The 18664-nt window shown below is 35.2% G+C and overlaps 1 protein-coding gene across 1 annotated transcript; it reads right to left on the reverse strand.

The window, feature by feature from the left end:
- Window positions 1–602: 602 nt before the first annotated feature.
- On the reverse strand, window positions 603–11942 carry LOC135135866 (H2.0-like homeobox protein). The gene is made up of 2 exons (XM_064065018.1): window positions 11481–11942; window positions 603–999 (listed from the first exon to the last, which is right to left on the reverse strand). Exons 1-2 carry the CDS (start codon window positions 11764–11766, stop codon window positions 650–652), a joined length of 636 nt encoding a protein of 211 aa, XP_063921088.1. The 5' UTR covers window positions 11767–11942; the 3' UTR covers window positions 603–649.
- Window positions 11943–18664: the final 6722 nt, after the last annotated feature.

Consider the following 18664-nt stretch of genomic DNA (forward strand, 5'->3'; position numbering starts at 1 on the left):
AAATGTCGCAAACTTGATATAAAGACTTATTTATTAAAATTACGCACTGATATGCATACAGTATTTGTTGTGCTTAGGAGGCGAGGAAAATTCTATATGAAAAACTGCAGATTTTTCATGCACTTAATATTGTGAAAAATTGAACTTGAAGGGAAGTCCGTGGACAAGTATAGTCAGCACCAATGCAATCGTGCATTGTTGGTTGCATAACCGAGTCATTTAAATTCTCTAATGTTATCAATTTAGTAACATTATATCAAATGAAAAAACGGTTTTTATGACTGCTTCACATACACAGTGTTTACAAAGTTGGCTTTTGGCGCCTTCCCGAAACCAAAAATTATCAAAATCACGTTACAACAGCAACCTGCGGCTTTGTAAAATAATTTTGAGTGCAAAATTTTAAGATTTTTACGCCGTGTTTTTACACAGTTGAACGTAATTTTTCAGCAAAAATTTTAATTTTCATGAAATAAACATTTCAAACTTAAAATCGCTGCGGGAAGTAATAAAAGAATTACGTGTTTATTTATCCAGGATAAATTCTAGTCGTAAATATAGCAATTTAAAAAACCCCCGCCCCCGCGAAAAAATAACACACATTTACAAATAAAACTTTAATCGTTATGTACAAAATTCGATACAACAGTCAGTCATTTTCGGTCACGGTATCAACGTCTATGTGAACGTCCTGATCCTGCGTAGAATCCGCACTATTTTCTCCACCCTTTCCTGCCTCCTTCGAGTGTCTCCACTTCATTCTCCTGTTCTGAAACCACACCTTCACCTGCGCGTCCGTCAACCCCAGCGTAGCTGCCAGCTGCCTCCTATCCGGCTTCGTTATGTACTTTTGTAGCTGAAACCTCCTCTCCAGGCCCTTCCTCTGGAGATTACTGAACACGGCTCGCGACCACGACCTCTTCCTCTTGTTGTTGCTCTGGTTCAGCGCCAGGCCGGGGGAGGTGGAGGGCGGCGGCGGCGGCACCGGAAGCCGAACAGCTGAAACGAAAAAAACGAATCGATAAAGTGGAGCACCGCAAGGATCGGCACTGAGGCCGTAAATTTTTGTTTGGATCGCGTTTGATCTACGTGATAACTGGGAATGGGTTCTTTGAAGACGGGAAGTAGAAAAAGCCGAATGATATTAATTGGCTGATCGATCGTTTAACGCCGGGCGAAGGAAGCCTCGCCTAATTAAGTTTTCATCGGGCGATATTTCTTGGAAACTATAAATCTAATAAACAAGCGATAAAAATTAGGAAGCACATGAAATCGTTTGTATATGCTTATGGGTCGCGCGTGATGCTTCCCAGACTAGTGTCCCGGTGTTTATTGCCAGAAGCGATTTCTTGTTTAGGAGATGGCATCCTGTCGGATCGACAAGCTGCCCATTGTCTCGTCGGTTGCAAAATTGTGGTATTTCGGTCGGTATTTACGCAATAAAATGGCGTAACAGTGGAATAAAATCGAATTCGGATGCCAAATAAACAACGTTGGGTGATAAATGGTCGGTTTTAATCTAAATACCATATAACCTGGTAAGTATATTTATTTAAGTTTTGTTTTATTGGAAACACCACGATATAATCGTTAAAGTTAACTGGTTTATTTCCAGGCACAACAAATCAAAGCAAATGTTCTCTGGATATAGATGCGTGTCTATTAGCATCATCTAAACACTTAAGGGGCCCTGTATATACAAACTAGGAATACTTAAAGCTAACAACTGTAAACTGAAGCATCTGAAAGTGTTTATGATAATACTATACACCGAACGTTGTTTATGTTGGAGCACAAAATTTGGTACTCATCAACGGTTTTAAGGATGTATATTTACAAACCATTATAGTCTGTTTTCGACTTTATTGCCGTTCCTCACTGATTTGATTTTTATGACAGGACCGTAGCTTTTTATTTTTTTCTATTGTGTGATGCTTGCGCGAGCCCGAATTATACAACCCGCATAAACGCTTTATGGCATTATGACACCGCAAACCGCCGTAAATAATAAAACACGATTAATTACAACCATGACCGGCCGTAAAAGCATTGTGGGCCGGGCCGGCCGTAAATTAGCGAAATCGACGCGACGACACATCTCTAATCCGGAAGAAATACGCCAATCGTAAAAGTCGACGACGTCTTTAACATTTCTGTTTCGAGTGCGTTACGCAACGAACCAGCGGCGGAACATCGTCACAATTTTTCTAATCAAACCTGAATTCGGTGGGTGTAAATTGCAGCTACAATCAACCTGAGCGTGCTACTTTAAACCCCGGTTTTATTTTCTCTTTCGGAATTTATTAAAAAGTCCTTTTTTGGAAGGCGGTTGTGGCGTGGGTCCACGCGCCCGCGGCCCCCCTCCCCGCGCCGCCGCCGTGCCGCACTGAGCCTAATTGGCCGGGCCGTAAAGCAAACACGATTCTAATGGATAAAATTATAATATCAATGACGTGTAATGATCAATTTGAGAACCAGTCCTTATAATCGTGACAAATGGTCCGAAACAAGTTAAGTGACTAAATTATTAGCGGGAACCGGCAGGAGGGAACCTTCTAATGGCTTTTTCACATAAAGTTGATCGGCTATCACGCTGCGATTATGATTACCAGAAGTTGGACGTGTGTAAACTCGCGTATCGGGGATATTATTGGATTGTGGCTAGTTTGCAATTTATTGCATAGATAAATCGTAAAGTTAACTGTACGAGGATATAAATTTCAGACCGTCCTCGGCATGGGAAACAACCTTGAAAAATTTTGTAATAATCATATTTCACAGAGGCGAAGAAGATTCATCAAGAGATGAGACCCGTGGAAAAGAGCTACATGAAGTGCGCCATTTTTTTTTAAGGAAACTGGTTAATGGCGGGCAGAAAATAATTCTTCACACAACTTGGTTATTTATGCGAAAAAAAAATTGAAACCGACCACGGCAAGGTTAGGTCGAGGTAGACTGTACACAGTTATACAGGGTGATTCAAAAAGCGCTTGCTCGAGATCTCGTTAATTATCACATTGCGTCTAGAAAAAACACGGATTGTGCCGCCGGGACACCGCATTTACCCAGTATATATCTGAAGACTTTGATGGTAATGGACAATGTGATGTTATATATACCATACCCATTTCTTCGGTTACTCCTTTTTGAAAGAAACTGGATTTCAAACCGATTGTTTCCTAAGTGTTTTCTCCGGACGTTAAATGCGCTATATTTTTGAAATCACTGCGTCGAAACTTATATCCCTAATTTTTGGGAATCTTTCGACAACTTTTTCAAAAGCAAAATTTTTCAATATCGCGCTTACATGAAAATTTCGCCCATTTTCAAAATTCAACGAAATACATTTTCTCATAGATTTCTACCTCCAGAAGTTCCTTTCGGGCCAATTTCTTGGATAACTCCTACCATTTTTTCAATGTAACCAATTGAATTGTGTCATTTTTTAGGTTTTTTGAGAAACATTAGATTTCAAACCAAAATATTTCACATGGTAATTTCTCGTAGAAAAATAAGAATTTTTACAATTAAGTTCCGCCCCTCGGCTTACGACGAATAAAAAAATCATCAGAATTGAGATAGGGAGGGTGGGTGCTGTATATATTTTGCCTTTTTTTTTTCTAAATATACAAAGCCATCTCTTCATAACAAGAAACTTAAAACATGCTTAAAATGGTACATTTTTGCAAGGAAATATGGATTTTGCAATTATGAGGTCGAGCCTAATTGCAAAATCGATATTTCCTTATACTTACAAATTTTCAATTTTGAAGATGTTTTAAGTTTCATGCTGTGAAAAGAGGTCTACACATATTAAAACAAAAAGGCAAAATATCAGCCCGCCCACCCGCCCTATCTCGATTGTGATGATTTTTTTATTCGCCGTGAACCGAGGGGGCGCGGCTTACCTGCAAAATTCTTATTTCTTTACAAGAAATTAAAAACATGTTTTTGAATATCGTGTTGTTCAAAGTATACTATGTATATTAAGAAACACAGGCAAAATTTAAACATATTTCACATGGTAATTTTTCGTAGAAAAATGAGGATTTTCCACACCTCGGCTTACGACGAATGAAAAAAATCATCAGAATTGCGATAGGGTGGGTGGGTGGGGCTTATAAATTTTCATTTTTTTTCTTAATATACATAGCCATCTTTTCATAACAAACTTAGAACATGTTTAAAATGGAAAATTTGTATAAGGAAATATGGATTTTGCAATTATGGGGCGGAGCCATCCTTACAAAAATCTTCCATTTTAAACATGTTTTAAGTTTCATGTTGTGAAAAAAAGTCTACACATATTAAAACGAAAAGGCAAAATGTAAGCCCGCCCACCCACCCTATCTCAATTGTGATGATTTTTTTTTATTCGCCGTGAACCAAGGGGGGCGGAGCTTAACTGTAAAATACGTAGGTACTTCTTTACAGGAAATTAAAAACGTGTTTTTGAGTATGGTGTCATTGAAAGAATACTATGTATATTAAGAAAAAAAAGGCAAAATATAAACGATATACCTAAGATATGAATACTGAATTATTTTAGATATTACATTGTATATTGAGGCCCACTTTAAGTGGTGCCATGAGAACAAAACCCATATTTTTGTTGATCTGTCCCTAGATTTTTGCAACGTAAATAGTGAACGTAATAGACCATTGATGGTAATGGACAATGTGACGTTATATATAGTGATTTCGAAAAGGCTTTCGATAAAATCGATCATTGTCTATTACTGCAAATGCTCTGTAATCTTGGCTTCACAAATTCGTTATTGTGACCAGTAGAATCTCATTTGTAAAATACAGAAATTTTAGTCTAAACCCATCTTCTGGGTTCCCACAGGGATCGAACTTAGGCCCCTTGTTGTTTTTGTTCTTTATCAACAATCTTCCTGCAATAAACTTATGTTGGCTAATTATTACTATCTTCAGTTTTGCTTAATTTGGTTTACTATTGTAAATTTCGACCTTCAAGGGTTATTATTTTCGGCCCCATTTCTTCGATAACTCCTATCATTTTTCTCGTCAGTGGAAATACGCCAATTTTTAGGATTTTTGAAAAAACTGGATTTTAAGCCGATTGTTTCCTAAATGCGCTATATTTTTGAAATCACTGCGTCGAAACTTACATCCCTAATTTTTTCGGGAATTTTTCGACAACTTTTTCAAAAGCAAAATTTTTCAACATCGCGCTTTCATGAAAATTTCGACCATTTTCAACCATTTTCATAGATTTGTACTTCCAAAAGTCCCTTTCGGTCCAATTTCTTTGATAACTTCTACCATTTTTTCAAAGTAACCAACTGAATTATCATTTTTTAGGATTTTTCAAAAAAAATTAAATTTCAAACCAACTATTTCCTAAATCTTGTCTCGGGGCTTTGAATGCGCCACATTTTTGAAATTAGTCCGTCGAAATCTACGTCTCTGGATTTTCTAATAATTTTTCGGCAACTTTTTCAGAAGCAAAATTTTTCAATATTTCCTCTTTTTGAAAATTTGAGCCTATTTTTGACCATTTCCGAAATTCAACCAAATACATTTTCTTGTAGATTTCGACCTCTAGAAGATACTTTCGGCCCTATTTCTTTAATAACTCCATCATTTTTCCAGAATCGCCTGTTGAAATACTGCAGTTTTTAGGATTTTTGAAAAAACTGGATTTCAAACCGATTATTTCCTAAATGTTTTTCCGAGACTTTAAATGCGCTATATTTTTGAAATCACTGCGTCGAAACTTACATCCCTAATTTTTTTGGGAATTTTTCGACAACTTTTTCAAAAACAAAAGTTTTCAATATCGCGCTTTCATGAAAATTTCGCCCAACCATTTTCAAAATTCAACGAAATACATTTTGTCATAGATTTCTACCTCCAGAAGTTCCTTTCGGTCCAATTTTTTGGATAACTCCTACCATTTTTTCACCCAATGGAATTGTCATTTTTAGGATTTTTCAAAAAAAATTGATTTCGAACAAAATATTTCCTAAATGTTGTCTCGGGACTTTAAATGCGCTATATTTTTGAAACTAGTGCTTCGAAATCTACATGTCTGAATTTTCCAATAATTTTTCGGCAACTTTTTCAAAAGCAAAATTTCTCAATGTCTCGTCTTTTTTAAAATTTTGGCCTATTTTTAACCTTTTCCGAAATTCAACCAAATACATTTTCTTGTAGATTTCGACCTCCAGAAGACACTTTCGGCCCTATTTCTTTAATAACTCCTATCATTTTTCCAGAATCGCCAGTTGAAATACGGCAAGTTTTAAAGGATTTTTTAACAAAACTGGATTTCAAACCGATTATTTCCTAGATGTTTTCCCGGGACCTTAAACGCGCTATATTTTTGAAATCACTGTATCGAAATTTATATCCCTAATTTTTTTGGGAATTTTTCGACAATTTTTTCGAAAGCAAAGTTTTTCAATATCGCGCTTTCATGAAAATTTCGCCCATTTTCAAGCATTTTCAAAATTCAACAAAATACATTTTCACATAGATTTCAACCTCCAGAAATTCCTTTTGGATAAGTCCTACCATTTTTTCGGGATAACCAATTGAATTGTGTCATTTTTAGGACTTTTTAGAAAAATTAAATTTCAAACCAAAGATTTCCTAAATGTTGTCACGGGACTTCAAACGCTATATTTTTGAAATTAGTGCGTCGAAATATTCTCTGAATTTTCTAATAATTTTTCGGCAACTTTTTCAAAAGCAAAATTTTTTAATACTTCATCTTTTTGAAAATTTTGGCCTATTTTTGACCATTTCCGAAATTTAACCAAATACATTTTCTTGTAGATTTCGACTTCTAGAAGATACTTTCGGCCCTATTTCTTTAATAACTCCTATCATTTTTCCAGAATCGCTAGGATTTTTAAAAAAAAACTGGATTGCAAACCGATTATTTCCTAAATATTTTCCCGAGACCTTAAATGCGCCATATTTTTGAAATCACTGCGTCGAAATTTATATCTCTAATTTTTTTGGAAATTTTTCGACGACTTTTTCAAAAGCAAAATTTTTCAATATCGCGCTTTCATGGAAATTTCGCCCAACCATTTTCAGAATTTAACGAAATACACTTTCTCGTAGATTTCTACCTCCAGAAGTTCCTTTCGGTCCCATTTCTTGGATAACTCCTACCATTTTTTCAGAATAACCAATTGAATTGTGTCATTTTTTAGAATTTTTCAAAAAAATTAGATTTCAAACCAAATATTTCCTAAATGTTGTCTCGGAACTTTAAATGCGCTATATTTTTGAAATTAGTGCGTCGAAATCTACATCTCTGAATTTTCTAATAATTTTTCGGCAACTTTTCCAAAAGCAAAATTTTTCAATATTTCGTCTTTTTGAAAATTTTGGCATATTTTTGACCATTTCCGAAATTTAACCAAATACATTTTCTTGTAGATTTCGCCCTCTAGAAGATACTTTCGGCCCTATTTCTTTAATAATTTCCACCATTTTTACAGAGCGCCAATTAAAATGTGGCAATTTTTAACATTTTCCAAAAAAAATTGGTTTTCAAACCGAATATTTCTAAAATTTTGCCCTGCAACCATAAAAACGCTATTTTTGGAACTTTTTCGACAACTTTTTACTGTGAGATGAAGATCAAATTCAATTTGTCAAGTGTTCGAATCTAAGATGAAAAATAATTCATATGCCTCACTCTATATACAAGTTCTTTGTACTGGAGTTGCCATTTTTACCTAAAAATTATAACAAGTTTCAATTTATTCGAATCATTTATTTGTTAGATATTTGGCACTTTTAACGCTGATTAAAAAATCGTGCTGGCGTTTAACGCGCGATTAAAATATCTGTCTAAAGCGTGTAACGATCATTAATTAACTACTTTTATCTCGAAAATAATATCATAAACCTTCCAGTTTCAATTTTAAAACTAGCTGTAGTGTGTTGAAACTAACGTGAAAGCAGCAGGGGACTTTCAGCGTGTCCGTAAGGATTCCTACATCATTTCTTAATTTAGGATATATTTATCAACAATATCGAACATATAGTCAATTAAAATACATTACATAAGGCGATATCTTTACATCTAAAATTATAAAATGTGATATTACAGCTCATAGTTTATGCGTCAAGTTTCTCCAGTCATAAAATAAATCCACTGAAATATGATAACTAGAGACGCCTTTCGATGCTCGAGCTTCACCAAATAAGAAAAGGTCGTAATTTTTATGAGTTTTTAAATTTAAGGCCCCGGGACAGGAAGACGCGTTTCACTTACGGAAGTTCGCTCATTAGTAAAATAAAAAATAACTTTAACGTTTTGGCAAACCTGAGTAATTTTATTCTATTACTTTACCACTGTTCTCTGCTGTTCCAGCGACTTAATATTGAGGTTACAAGTTAAAATGTTTAGAATTCTTTTAACAGTTTACCAGTTAATCCAAAACGTGGAACTATTTGGCACGCATTATTGCGGAAACATAAAAAACGTGAAGACAGGAACGAAACGGCTGTTTTTCCACAATTTGTTTATTTAATTTTCCTCATGTAACGTTAATTCACTGTTTACAATGTCATTTCGTTGTTATTAAGCATTTTCTAGTTTATTATGGCAACTAAATCGCAGAAATATTTTAGATATACCGATATTGCATTCTCAATAACACTTCAATGTTGAATTGTGGCATTATGAGGAGTCCATGCGAAAACAAACATCGCATTACAAATAAACCGAGTGCCACATTTTCGAAAAACTCTCGATTTTACCTTCAAACGCACGATAAGAGTTACCTTCAGCCCAATATATGTGTATGTAACGATATCACGCGCTGATAACGGTAGACTTTGGCTACCGGAATCCACCACACTCGCCAAAACATGTGTCATTCTTTAGTTTTACGCCGACTAAACGTGATAAGGAAAATCACGCAAATTATGGCCGCATCGTTATTTATGGACTTCTTGAAGCTTTACGAAATTTCCACGAATTTCAGGGACGATAACCTCGAGATAACACCCCTTTGGTCGTGCCGACACGGCCGAATTTTACAAAAACATATTTTCAGTTTGATTTTTACGATTCGAAAATGGACTAGCCTTGAGCAAAGGGAGAAATTAATTGGCTTTATTTCTTCATGTAAAGTCAGTTGTGAAGTCAGGAAGTTGGCGAACTTCACGATTAACTGCAGGTAGATATATGTTTATTACTTTAATTACGTATTTACCAGCAGGTATTTACTCGTTTTTATTAATTGTAAATGCAGGAGACATAAATTGTCATCGTTGTAAATAATTATGTACTTCAATTAGTCGTGTTTCCGGGCAGTGTTAATTAATTTTGAGGTTGTGGCACACGTGTTTGTTTTTTTTTTTATGAAGATAAATCAGCGTCTGACAAATTCAAAAACTAGGGGAAGTTTCTAGACCAAAGAGCCCTCTCAGTCCAGTATTTGTGTCACAAAAATAACATAAAACCACACTCTGAAAAGAATTCTGTTTTATTTTTCAAATTAAATTGTAAAATTGCAGATTTACTACGTTACATGTGTAAACGATCAATTAAAATTGATTTATTAATTTGACGTGGCGGTGGTGCTATAAAAGCAAAAGTAGAATTTTATTGGACACGAAATTTTATCCCGGGTCGGAATGCGAATTAACCGATGGTGTTAAAAATAAAAAACACATTCCTTTAATTCTTCTACGATTTTCCAACGTTGATTTTTGTTCTGCTCTGATCTAATTTTCGGTTTATAAACCTTATCAACCACAACTCTAATTGTTTCACGCTATAATAAATCGGTTTTTCAAATTGTCATTAATCATACTACAATACACCAGCACATCCTGAAGATAACAATATTCCACGAAATTTAGAAAACATCTATGACTATTATACTACAATAATGCACTTTTATCTAATTCGTCGAAATCTGCTCTTGCTTAACCGTCCATCCGTCCGTGTTATTCAACTCGATGGGCAATATTTTACAATAAGTGTTCAATATCCGACGGTATTTACTTATCTAATAAATTTTTATAGAGTAATTTAATGTAAAGTTTATACTTATAGGTAATTTTGTAGGAGTGTTAATGTTATAAGGAACAGAATTTATTGCTTAATATACACCGATAATTTTTTAATTGGAAAGCTAGTTGATGTGGGTATTTGTCTGTGATGATGTGCAGGTCAGGACCGGACTTTCATTTTCGAAGTGCTAAATGTGCAATTAAAAAACAGGGTTTCATCAGATATAAGCGCGATGTGACGCCACGGAAAATAATCAGTATTACTCATTTAAAATGTGCGATTCGTGGAAAGTGACATAAGTTCTTTTGTCAAGTGGGGAGTGGAGTCACAGATTCCATGAAGTGATGTGTTTGGTATGAGAAATGAAATTTTTATATTATACTGAAAATTATTAAAAAAATTAACATAAAGATTTTGGTTTTATTTTTTAGAATTAATGATTACTTTTATTTAAATTGTTTTGCAAAATTATATTGATTCAGTAATAAAATTTAGAAAAGATTAAAAAAAAAGAAACTTAGGTATATTAAATTTTATTCGATTTTATCTACTTTCTTTATAATATTATAATAATTTATATTTATTTAATTTAAAAGTGCAGTCGCCAGTGCGGTTGCAGTTTTATAAAAACTACCATTGCAGTAACGATTTTTATGGCTTGAATGTGACCAGTGCATGAGAATTTTGAGGTTTATGAATTGTATAATAGGATTTTTTCTTGAATTAATGAAACGTCAGCTTGTCGATTTTCGTTAAAAGCGGAAAAAGTGAGTCTTAGAGGAACATAGAAATAACATACGAAGGTCAAAGAAAAATAAAAAATATGATAATCGCACTTAAAAAGCACTGCAAGAGTATGGAAAATACTTAAATTATCTCTTTTTATTTGACCATTAAAAATGATTGCAACATTGTTAATTAAAATTAATATCTAAATAATTATATGGTTCGTTATACGATACGTAATAAGTACGTAAAAAGAATCATTAAACAAATTTTAAACACAACATAAAAATACTTTTTAATGACAGGATTAGTAATAATAAGTTTTTATCGGTTTCACTCTTGATGCGTGATAAGAGAAGTGAACGACATGTATTCATTGTACTTGCGATATTTCCTTACACTTTTATTACCATAATATTTGTAGAGCAAACCAAACACAAATAAAAAATTTCAAAATGAATTTTTAATAAATTAGAACTTAAATTTTTGGTTTATAATTTACGATTAATTTTTTGTCTCCCTTCCAAGCTAAAATTCCGTTTAACCTAGCCGCTGCATTTTTTTTTTTCAGAATAAAATTTTAATTATAGGCTATCAGGTAACAATATCTATCAGTTATAAACCAGAATAGAAAAATATCTTTATCAAAAACTACGCGTGGTATCTGTTGGGCGTCAGAGTCTTGGTAAGTTCACCAAAATTTTTATTTTTTTCTGTAGCAATGAAAAAGTGTTACCTGGTCGCGTCGCGAAGGGCCTGATGGGCTGGACCGTGTAAATCCCCGCCGCCCCGAACCCGTGGTGGTGCTGCCCCAGGAAGTCCCCCACACTGTCCTGTCCCGAAGGACTCAGTCTGCAGCACCTGAATATCGACGTGACACAGTCCGAACAAGGCACGGGCACGGTCGCTAAAGGCTTGGCCACACTGACACTTTTGCCGTCTTTGAAGGGCTCGTCGGCCAGCAGCCTGTCGATGCCGAACTTGAGCGAGTCCTTGTCGGGCTTGGTCCTGGACATGTCCATCTTGGGGTCAGAAACGTCGGCTACTCGCCGGGCAGCGCTCCATGCCCGTGCTCAGCTAATAGGCACTAATTGGCGACTAATGGTGCGGTAATAGGCCGGTCCACGCGCTGAGTAAGATGCTGGGAGGAGCGATGGCCACACTTTATCTCATTGGTTTCTGATTTTGTTAATGTTCTTAGGCGGCGTCTCGCATGCGGCGATCGGGGACAGGGGCGGCGGGTGTGGGGGGACGGGTTTTACTGGACTTAAGTAGTGGGTGCGTGGATTGAATTTTATGTGAGTTTTTTTAATAATATTTAATTAAGATATTCGGGTTAGGAGAGATTGGGTTTAAAGTTGATCGATGGGAGTGGAGGATGGTTGTTGCTTAATTGAGAAACAAAGACGTTAATAGCTCGTAAAATTGTGGACGTTATTAGGTAATTAAATGTAAACAAATTCTGTGTTGATGTAAATTACAATAATAAAACTTATTATTAATGTTGATGGGTAAGACATCAATCTTATCTGGTTTTTATCAGTGGTAGTAAACTGATTTTTATTGTAAGGAGATATGTTTAATGTTGTCGAAGAAAATAGAATTTAATTCAATTTTGAAAAGAACGAAATAAAAAATTAAAAACCAATATTATTGGGAAAAAAGAAATGAAATCCGCAGACAGGAAAAAATCATAGTCTGGAATAATGGTGCATCATTATTATTAATAATATTTTACAAAACGATATTTATATTATACAGAGATTGTGTAAAGAAATGGGGGGAAAATGAGCTAGAAATGATAAAAACAAGTATTAGTAGAAATAGAAGATTAAGTATATTTTGCAAAATAAAACATGTTTTCGCGGGCATGGGTCGGTTGCGCGCCACGGTCACAAAAATCCGCAGGTAGTGATACTCTGAACGACAGTTGCGCGCAAACTACTTGAGAGGCAAGGGACACTTGCGAGCAACGGTAACAAAAATTTGCTCATAATTTTAAGCATTTAATAGTTGTTTGCCTGTCGTATTAGTTTACATGGGTGTTAGTCACATATACGCTCTTACAATCCGTATTTGTGCGCATCAAGTGTCTTATGACCCTTTTGGGGATTAGATCTGTCACATGAGGTACGCTAACCGCGGCGCGCAAGTGACCAACACCATAAAAAAACAAATGGAACAAAAAATATACATCCTGAATGTTCATTTTATCGATGATTTTAGTAGCAAACTTCTCGAGTGATGTATTTTGTAAAAGAATCTAATTTAATTATAGTTCAAATAATCGAATAATCAGAAAACAAGGAAAGCATAGATAGATATTATTAAATTGGTATGACAAAGTGGAATTAGGAAGTGAAGAGATACAAAGAATCGATCAATACGGATAAAGAATCATGAGTAGTCAGAAAAGTCAATTTCGTGTAGATTAGATTTATCTGTGCCACAAGGAAGACGAGATAAAAATATTACAAGTGATAAAATATTATATAAATAGTAAATATAAATAAATCAGTGAATGCCTAACTTTTTATTTGATGTAGGATGATTCTTTCGATAATAGCCCTCCGGTACGCGTCGGGATATTGCAAAACCTATTGGTATAAAATTATTTTTCAAAAACACAGAAAGAAGTAAATTTTGAGTGAAATTAAAATCATTAAAATACAAAATATAATTAAAAAAAATGGTCGAAAGTTATTTCGACAGAACTTCCCCCGCTTCTGAAGTAGGTACAGTCCAACAAATACTGCTTCTCTGAAAACTGATAAAATTTGAATTTGTGGAATTTTACTTTTTCGTGAGTGTCTCTATAGAGTAAAAATAATATACAGTGTAATAGAAAAAAGGTTTTACACTCTTAAAATAAAAAAAAAAACACTTGGGGTCCTGAGAAGGTTTCGCCTTCTTTAAAAAAGGACAGTTGGGACCCCTGAGAAGGTTTCACATTCTTAAAAAAAGACGTTTGGGGCCCCCGAGAAGGTTTCACATTCTTAAAAGAAAGACATTTGGCGCCCCCGAGAAGGTTTTACATTTTTAAAAACGACTTGGGGCCCCCTAGAAGGTTTTACATTTTTAAAAAAGACAATTAGGATCCCCGAGAGTATTTCACATTCTTAAAAAAATACTTTAGGGGCCCCCGAGAAGGTTTTACATTCTAAAAAAAAGATATTTGTCGCCCCGAGAAGGTTTTACATTTTTAGAAAAGACAGTTGGGACCCCCGAGAAGGTTTCACATTCTTAAAAAAAACGTTTGCGGCCCCCGAGAAGGTTTCACATTCTTAAAAGAAAGACATTTGGCGCCCCCGAGAAGGTTTTACATTTTTAAAAAAGACTTTTGGGGCCCCCTAGAAGGTTATACATTTTTATAAAAGGCAGTTGGGACTCCCGAGATAGTTTCACATTCTTAAAAAAATACTTTTGGGGCCCCCGAGAAGGTTTTACATTCATAAAAAAATACTTTTGGGGCCCCCGAGAAAGTTTTACATTCTTAAAAAAAAACATGTGTCGCCCCGAGAAGGTTTTATATTTTTAGAAAACACAGTTGGGACCCCCGAGAAGATTCCACATTCTTAAAAAAATACTTTTGGGACCCCCGAAAAGGTTTTACATTCTTAAAAAAGACATTTGGGGCCCCCGAGAAGGTTTTACATTTTTAAAAAAGACAATTGGGACCCCCGAGAAGGTTTCACATTCTTAAAAAAATACTTTTGGGGCCCCCGAGAAAGTTTTACATTCTAAAAAAAAGATATTTGTCGCCCCGAGAAGGTTTTACATTTTTAGAAAACACAGTTGAGACCCCCGAGAAGGTTTCACATTCTTAAAAAAATACTTTTGGGGCCCCCGAGAAAGTTTTACATTCTTAAAAAAAAACATTTGTCCCCCCAAGAAGGTTTTACATTTTTAGAAAACACAGTTGGGACCCCCGAGAAGATTCCACATTCTTAAAAAAATACTTTTGGGGCCCCCGAGAAGGTTTTACATTTTTAGAAAAGACAGTTGAGACCCCCAAGAAGGTTTCACATTCTTAAAAAAATACTTTTGGGGCCCCCGAAAAGGTTTTACATTCTTAAAAAAGACATTTGGGGCTCCCGAGACGGTTTTACATTCTAAAAAAAAATATATTTGGCGCCTTCGAGAAGGTTTTACATTTTTAAAAAAGACAGTTGGGACCCCTGACAAGGTTTCACATTCTTAAAAAAATTGTCCGAAAGCTGCTTCGACAGTAGGTACTTCCCTCGCACCTAAAGTACAGTGAAATATATCCAGCATTTTTGACTTGAGTTTTTACTTTACAGAATTTTGTGATGACGTCATCACTAAAAATAACAGCATTGTTTTCCCAAATTTCGTGAACCGTTCTTAATTTAATCAAGAAAATAAATTGACCCATTCATTATTTTTTTTTAACCTACCTGCATAAGCAAATCTAAAAAATACGAATGCAATGATAAATCACAAGTAAAAACTCATCCTATTTTGCACATTTTGGGTAGATTTAGGAATTTAACTCGTTACTATAGAAATTTGCAATTTAACACCTTTAAATTTCACAAGTTTTTACAAGATTAATAGGGGTAAAATCAGTTTTATCTTAACAAATACTAGGCCCGCCCACCCACCCACTATTTTTTCAAAGGATTTGTGATTTGCCAAAATCAGTCTATCTTACCAAATACTAGCCCCGCCCACCCGCCCACTGTTTTCCCAAAGGATTTGTGATTTACCAAAATCAGTCTTATCTTATCAAATACTAGCCCCGCCCACCCGCCCACTGTTTTCCCAAAGGATATGTGATTTGCCAAAATCAGTCTTATCGTACCAAGTACTACCCTCTGAGAAAATAAAGACCGGGTGGGCGGGGCTAGTCCTTGCTAACATAAGTCTTACTTTGGCAAATGACATATCCTCTAAGAAAATAGGGGGCGGGTGGGCGGGGCTAGTACTTTCTAAGGTAAGACTGATTTTGGCAAATGCCATACCCTCTGAGAAAATAGGGGGCGAGTAGGGGGGCTAGCACTTGCTAGGATATGACAGATTTTGCCCTTATTAAACTTGTAAAAACTTGTTAAATTTAAATGGTATTAAATTGCATATTTCCATAGTAACGAGTTAAATTCCTAAATGTGATTGGATATTTTTGTTTTAACAACTCAGTCATTCATTTTTCTGAGACACCCTGTATAAGCAAATTCAAAAAATATTAATTATGTATTAAAAATAAATCAAGTATAGACTTGAAGATATTTTGCACATAGGGATAGGGTATATTCAGCAAAATTTTGAGATGACGTCATCAAACCAATATATTTTTTGATTAAAAATTTATTATGATTAGCATAAATTTAAAATATCTGTAAGATTTCAAAGCATTCAGTTTGACAGATTCAAAATAAAATTGCAAAATTTTGTTTTATAATTTTGATTTTTTCCAAAAATCGGGACGTTTTTGGGTAAAAACTCAACACGGAGTCATAAACTATGTTATTTTATACAGTTTAAAACCCATTTTCTATGTACAATTTTGAAATGACGTCAGAACCTTATTGGTGGCGATGATTGGACAAATTTTGATTAGCGTTTTACCATCTACATGATATTTCTAATATACATATAAAATTTGACAACAATCGGTCCAGCAGTTTCAGAGATCACGTGTTTCATAAAAATTTATATAGACACCAGACAGACAGATAGACGGACAGACGGAAACGGGAGACTCCTTTTTTCGTACTCTAGGGATCATGAAACGTCGAGAAAATATAAAAGTGACCATTCGTCCGATGGACTCGATTACTATACTTCCTTAACTTACGCTCGGGATGTAATAAAAGTAGTGAATAAAAAATCTTCGAAATGTCTTTGACGCATGACAAAAAACTAGCTCGGTCTGTGAATAAAACAGCTCGTTTTTTTAAGAAAATATAAGTCAAAAGTAACACAAAGAAAGCACCACAGATTTCGTTTCCAAGAATTTGAAACGACGTCATCAATTTATTGGAAGTGATGAATAGTAAATGTGTGTATTATTTTTCAGTGATTTCAAAACATGGAAATTTTCTAAAATAATCGAAGATTACGTATTATTGTTATTTAGTACTCTGTAAACTGTTAAATGGCAAGAACAAGTGAAATTGTCCAGAGGACCACATTAAAATCTTCACTGATCGGAAAATAAATGGAACAAAGGTGGAAAATAATTCTGGAGGTCGTAGACAGATCTGAAAAAAGCATTCTGATACAAATATTCGAAAATTAAAACGTATCTATGCAGAGGAACCAAAAATGTGGCTATTAGAGAATATAGGTTTGCAAAAGCTTGCGCTACACTAGGATTAAAACGAAAAAAAAAAGCTTTAGTAAGCTATAAAAATAACTATTACATTAATATTTACCAACAGTGTAGGAGAATTTATATGATTAATAAATGGTGGTTTGCGGTAAGTAATGTTATTGTTTGTCATCTAATTATTGTTACAATAATGATATAATACTAATTAAATTAATAATCAGTTAGCGTTACCGATCCTTTTTTGCTTTTGAAGCACAGTCTACACTGCCCTTTTGTGGTAATTTTTTGACATGAGACAAAAATTTATTGCCCAGACTTATATGTACTTCGACAAGTGCGTAGTTTATTTATTTGTCAAATAAACTTTCCAACCGGTAGACAAAACTAGAAACCTTGTATTTTCACATATTTAATATGATTTGCGAAACACAAAAACCCAAAATTGACGAATATTAACCTCGTTACAATGCTAGCATAATTGAGGAAACGTTCACCGAATAAATTACATTAAATTTAGACAAGTGAATGAATGCGTACACAACCAAGTAATAACACAACGAAAATAGAGACATACAAGTCTACGAATTTCGTTCGAAAACAAATCGAACCGAACCCGAGACTTTTGCTCATCGTTTCGGTTTATTGGCACTTCCAACCTGCCTGTTTATTGATAATTAATAAAAATCCATTGATACATCTCGATTTATCCCGCCGCAAAATATTTAGTTTGCGTCTGAGCCAATACCGCCACGGTATATTGCTTTCCTAAACAAACCGTAAAACAGTTTGATGGGCAAAAATCGGACACGTTTAGAGCGTAACCGCTACTTTATCATGTCATTAAAACCGAAAAACGACGATAATCGGTAATAAAATCCAACAATATCGTAGTTCATCTCTTCGACGAGACCCACAAGAGTCTGTAACCCCCATAACGGGGGCCGACCTATGACAGTTAACTGCTCGTAAAATTGCATCCTCTTCTTGTAAACACAACCCATGTAACGCTGGAGGACAGACTGTGACCGCAGCCCCCCGAAAGCGACGAAACGTCGCTCATTCTCTGCGCTGTGTGGAAGACGTCAGGAAGGCGCATTCAACACCAGTGGCGTGCCCTACATTCGCTGATTCATCCGGAAAGCATCCGATCGTGATCGATTTCGCTGCATTTTTCCGAGATCAAAGAATCTCAGCGCGGCGATGACGTCCCAGAACGAGATTGGTTTACGTGTTTTTAATAATATTTTCCTAACCAAATAAACCGAGGGTTTTATTACGCCAAGCAATTACTCACAAGTGATTTATTAACAAAATTGTTTTAGCGATCGCTCCTAATTTGCGTAATCGGATTCGATAATGGCGAGAGAAGACGCCGATCGGAAAAGTCCGACACGGGTGCAGCGGATCGGCAAAAAACGAACGGGAAGTGTAAGGTACCTAACGGCGCGTTCACACCGACATTAGTCGCAGTTTTTATGGAGATGATGTGGACGTCGAGTACTTTCACATCTCAGCGTGTGACTTCGCACTTAGATTAGACCATGTACGAGAGGCAGGGCCGGCTTTAAAATTTTAAATTTCAAATCTGTCTATCTTTTGGTGATTTTATTAATATAGTATCTTCA

The sequence above is a fragment of the Zophobas morio genome, unplaced genomic scaffold, assembly GCF_036711695.1.
Source record: "Zophobas morio isolate AGI-343-1 ecotype UQ-CSIRO unplaced genomic scaffold, CSIRO_AGI_Zmor_V1 ptg000002l, whole genome shotgun sequence".
In the NCBI taxonomy this organism is placed as follows: domain Eukaryota; kingdom Metazoa; phylum Arthropoda; class Insecta; order Coleoptera; family Tenebrionidae; genus Zophobas; species Zophobas morio.

What these genes read in the sequence shown, in the direction of transcription:
- LOC135135866 (XM_064065018.1), bottom strand. Translation starts at nt 11,766, where the DNA reads ATGGACATGTCCAGGACCAAGCCCGACAAGGACTCGCTCAAGTTCGGC. An exon ending in GCCCTTCGCGACGCGACCAG is followed by an intron (nt 1,000 to 11,480) that starts GTAACACTTTTT and finishes TTTTCGTTTCAG; the next exon opens with CTGTTCGGCTTCCGGTGCCG.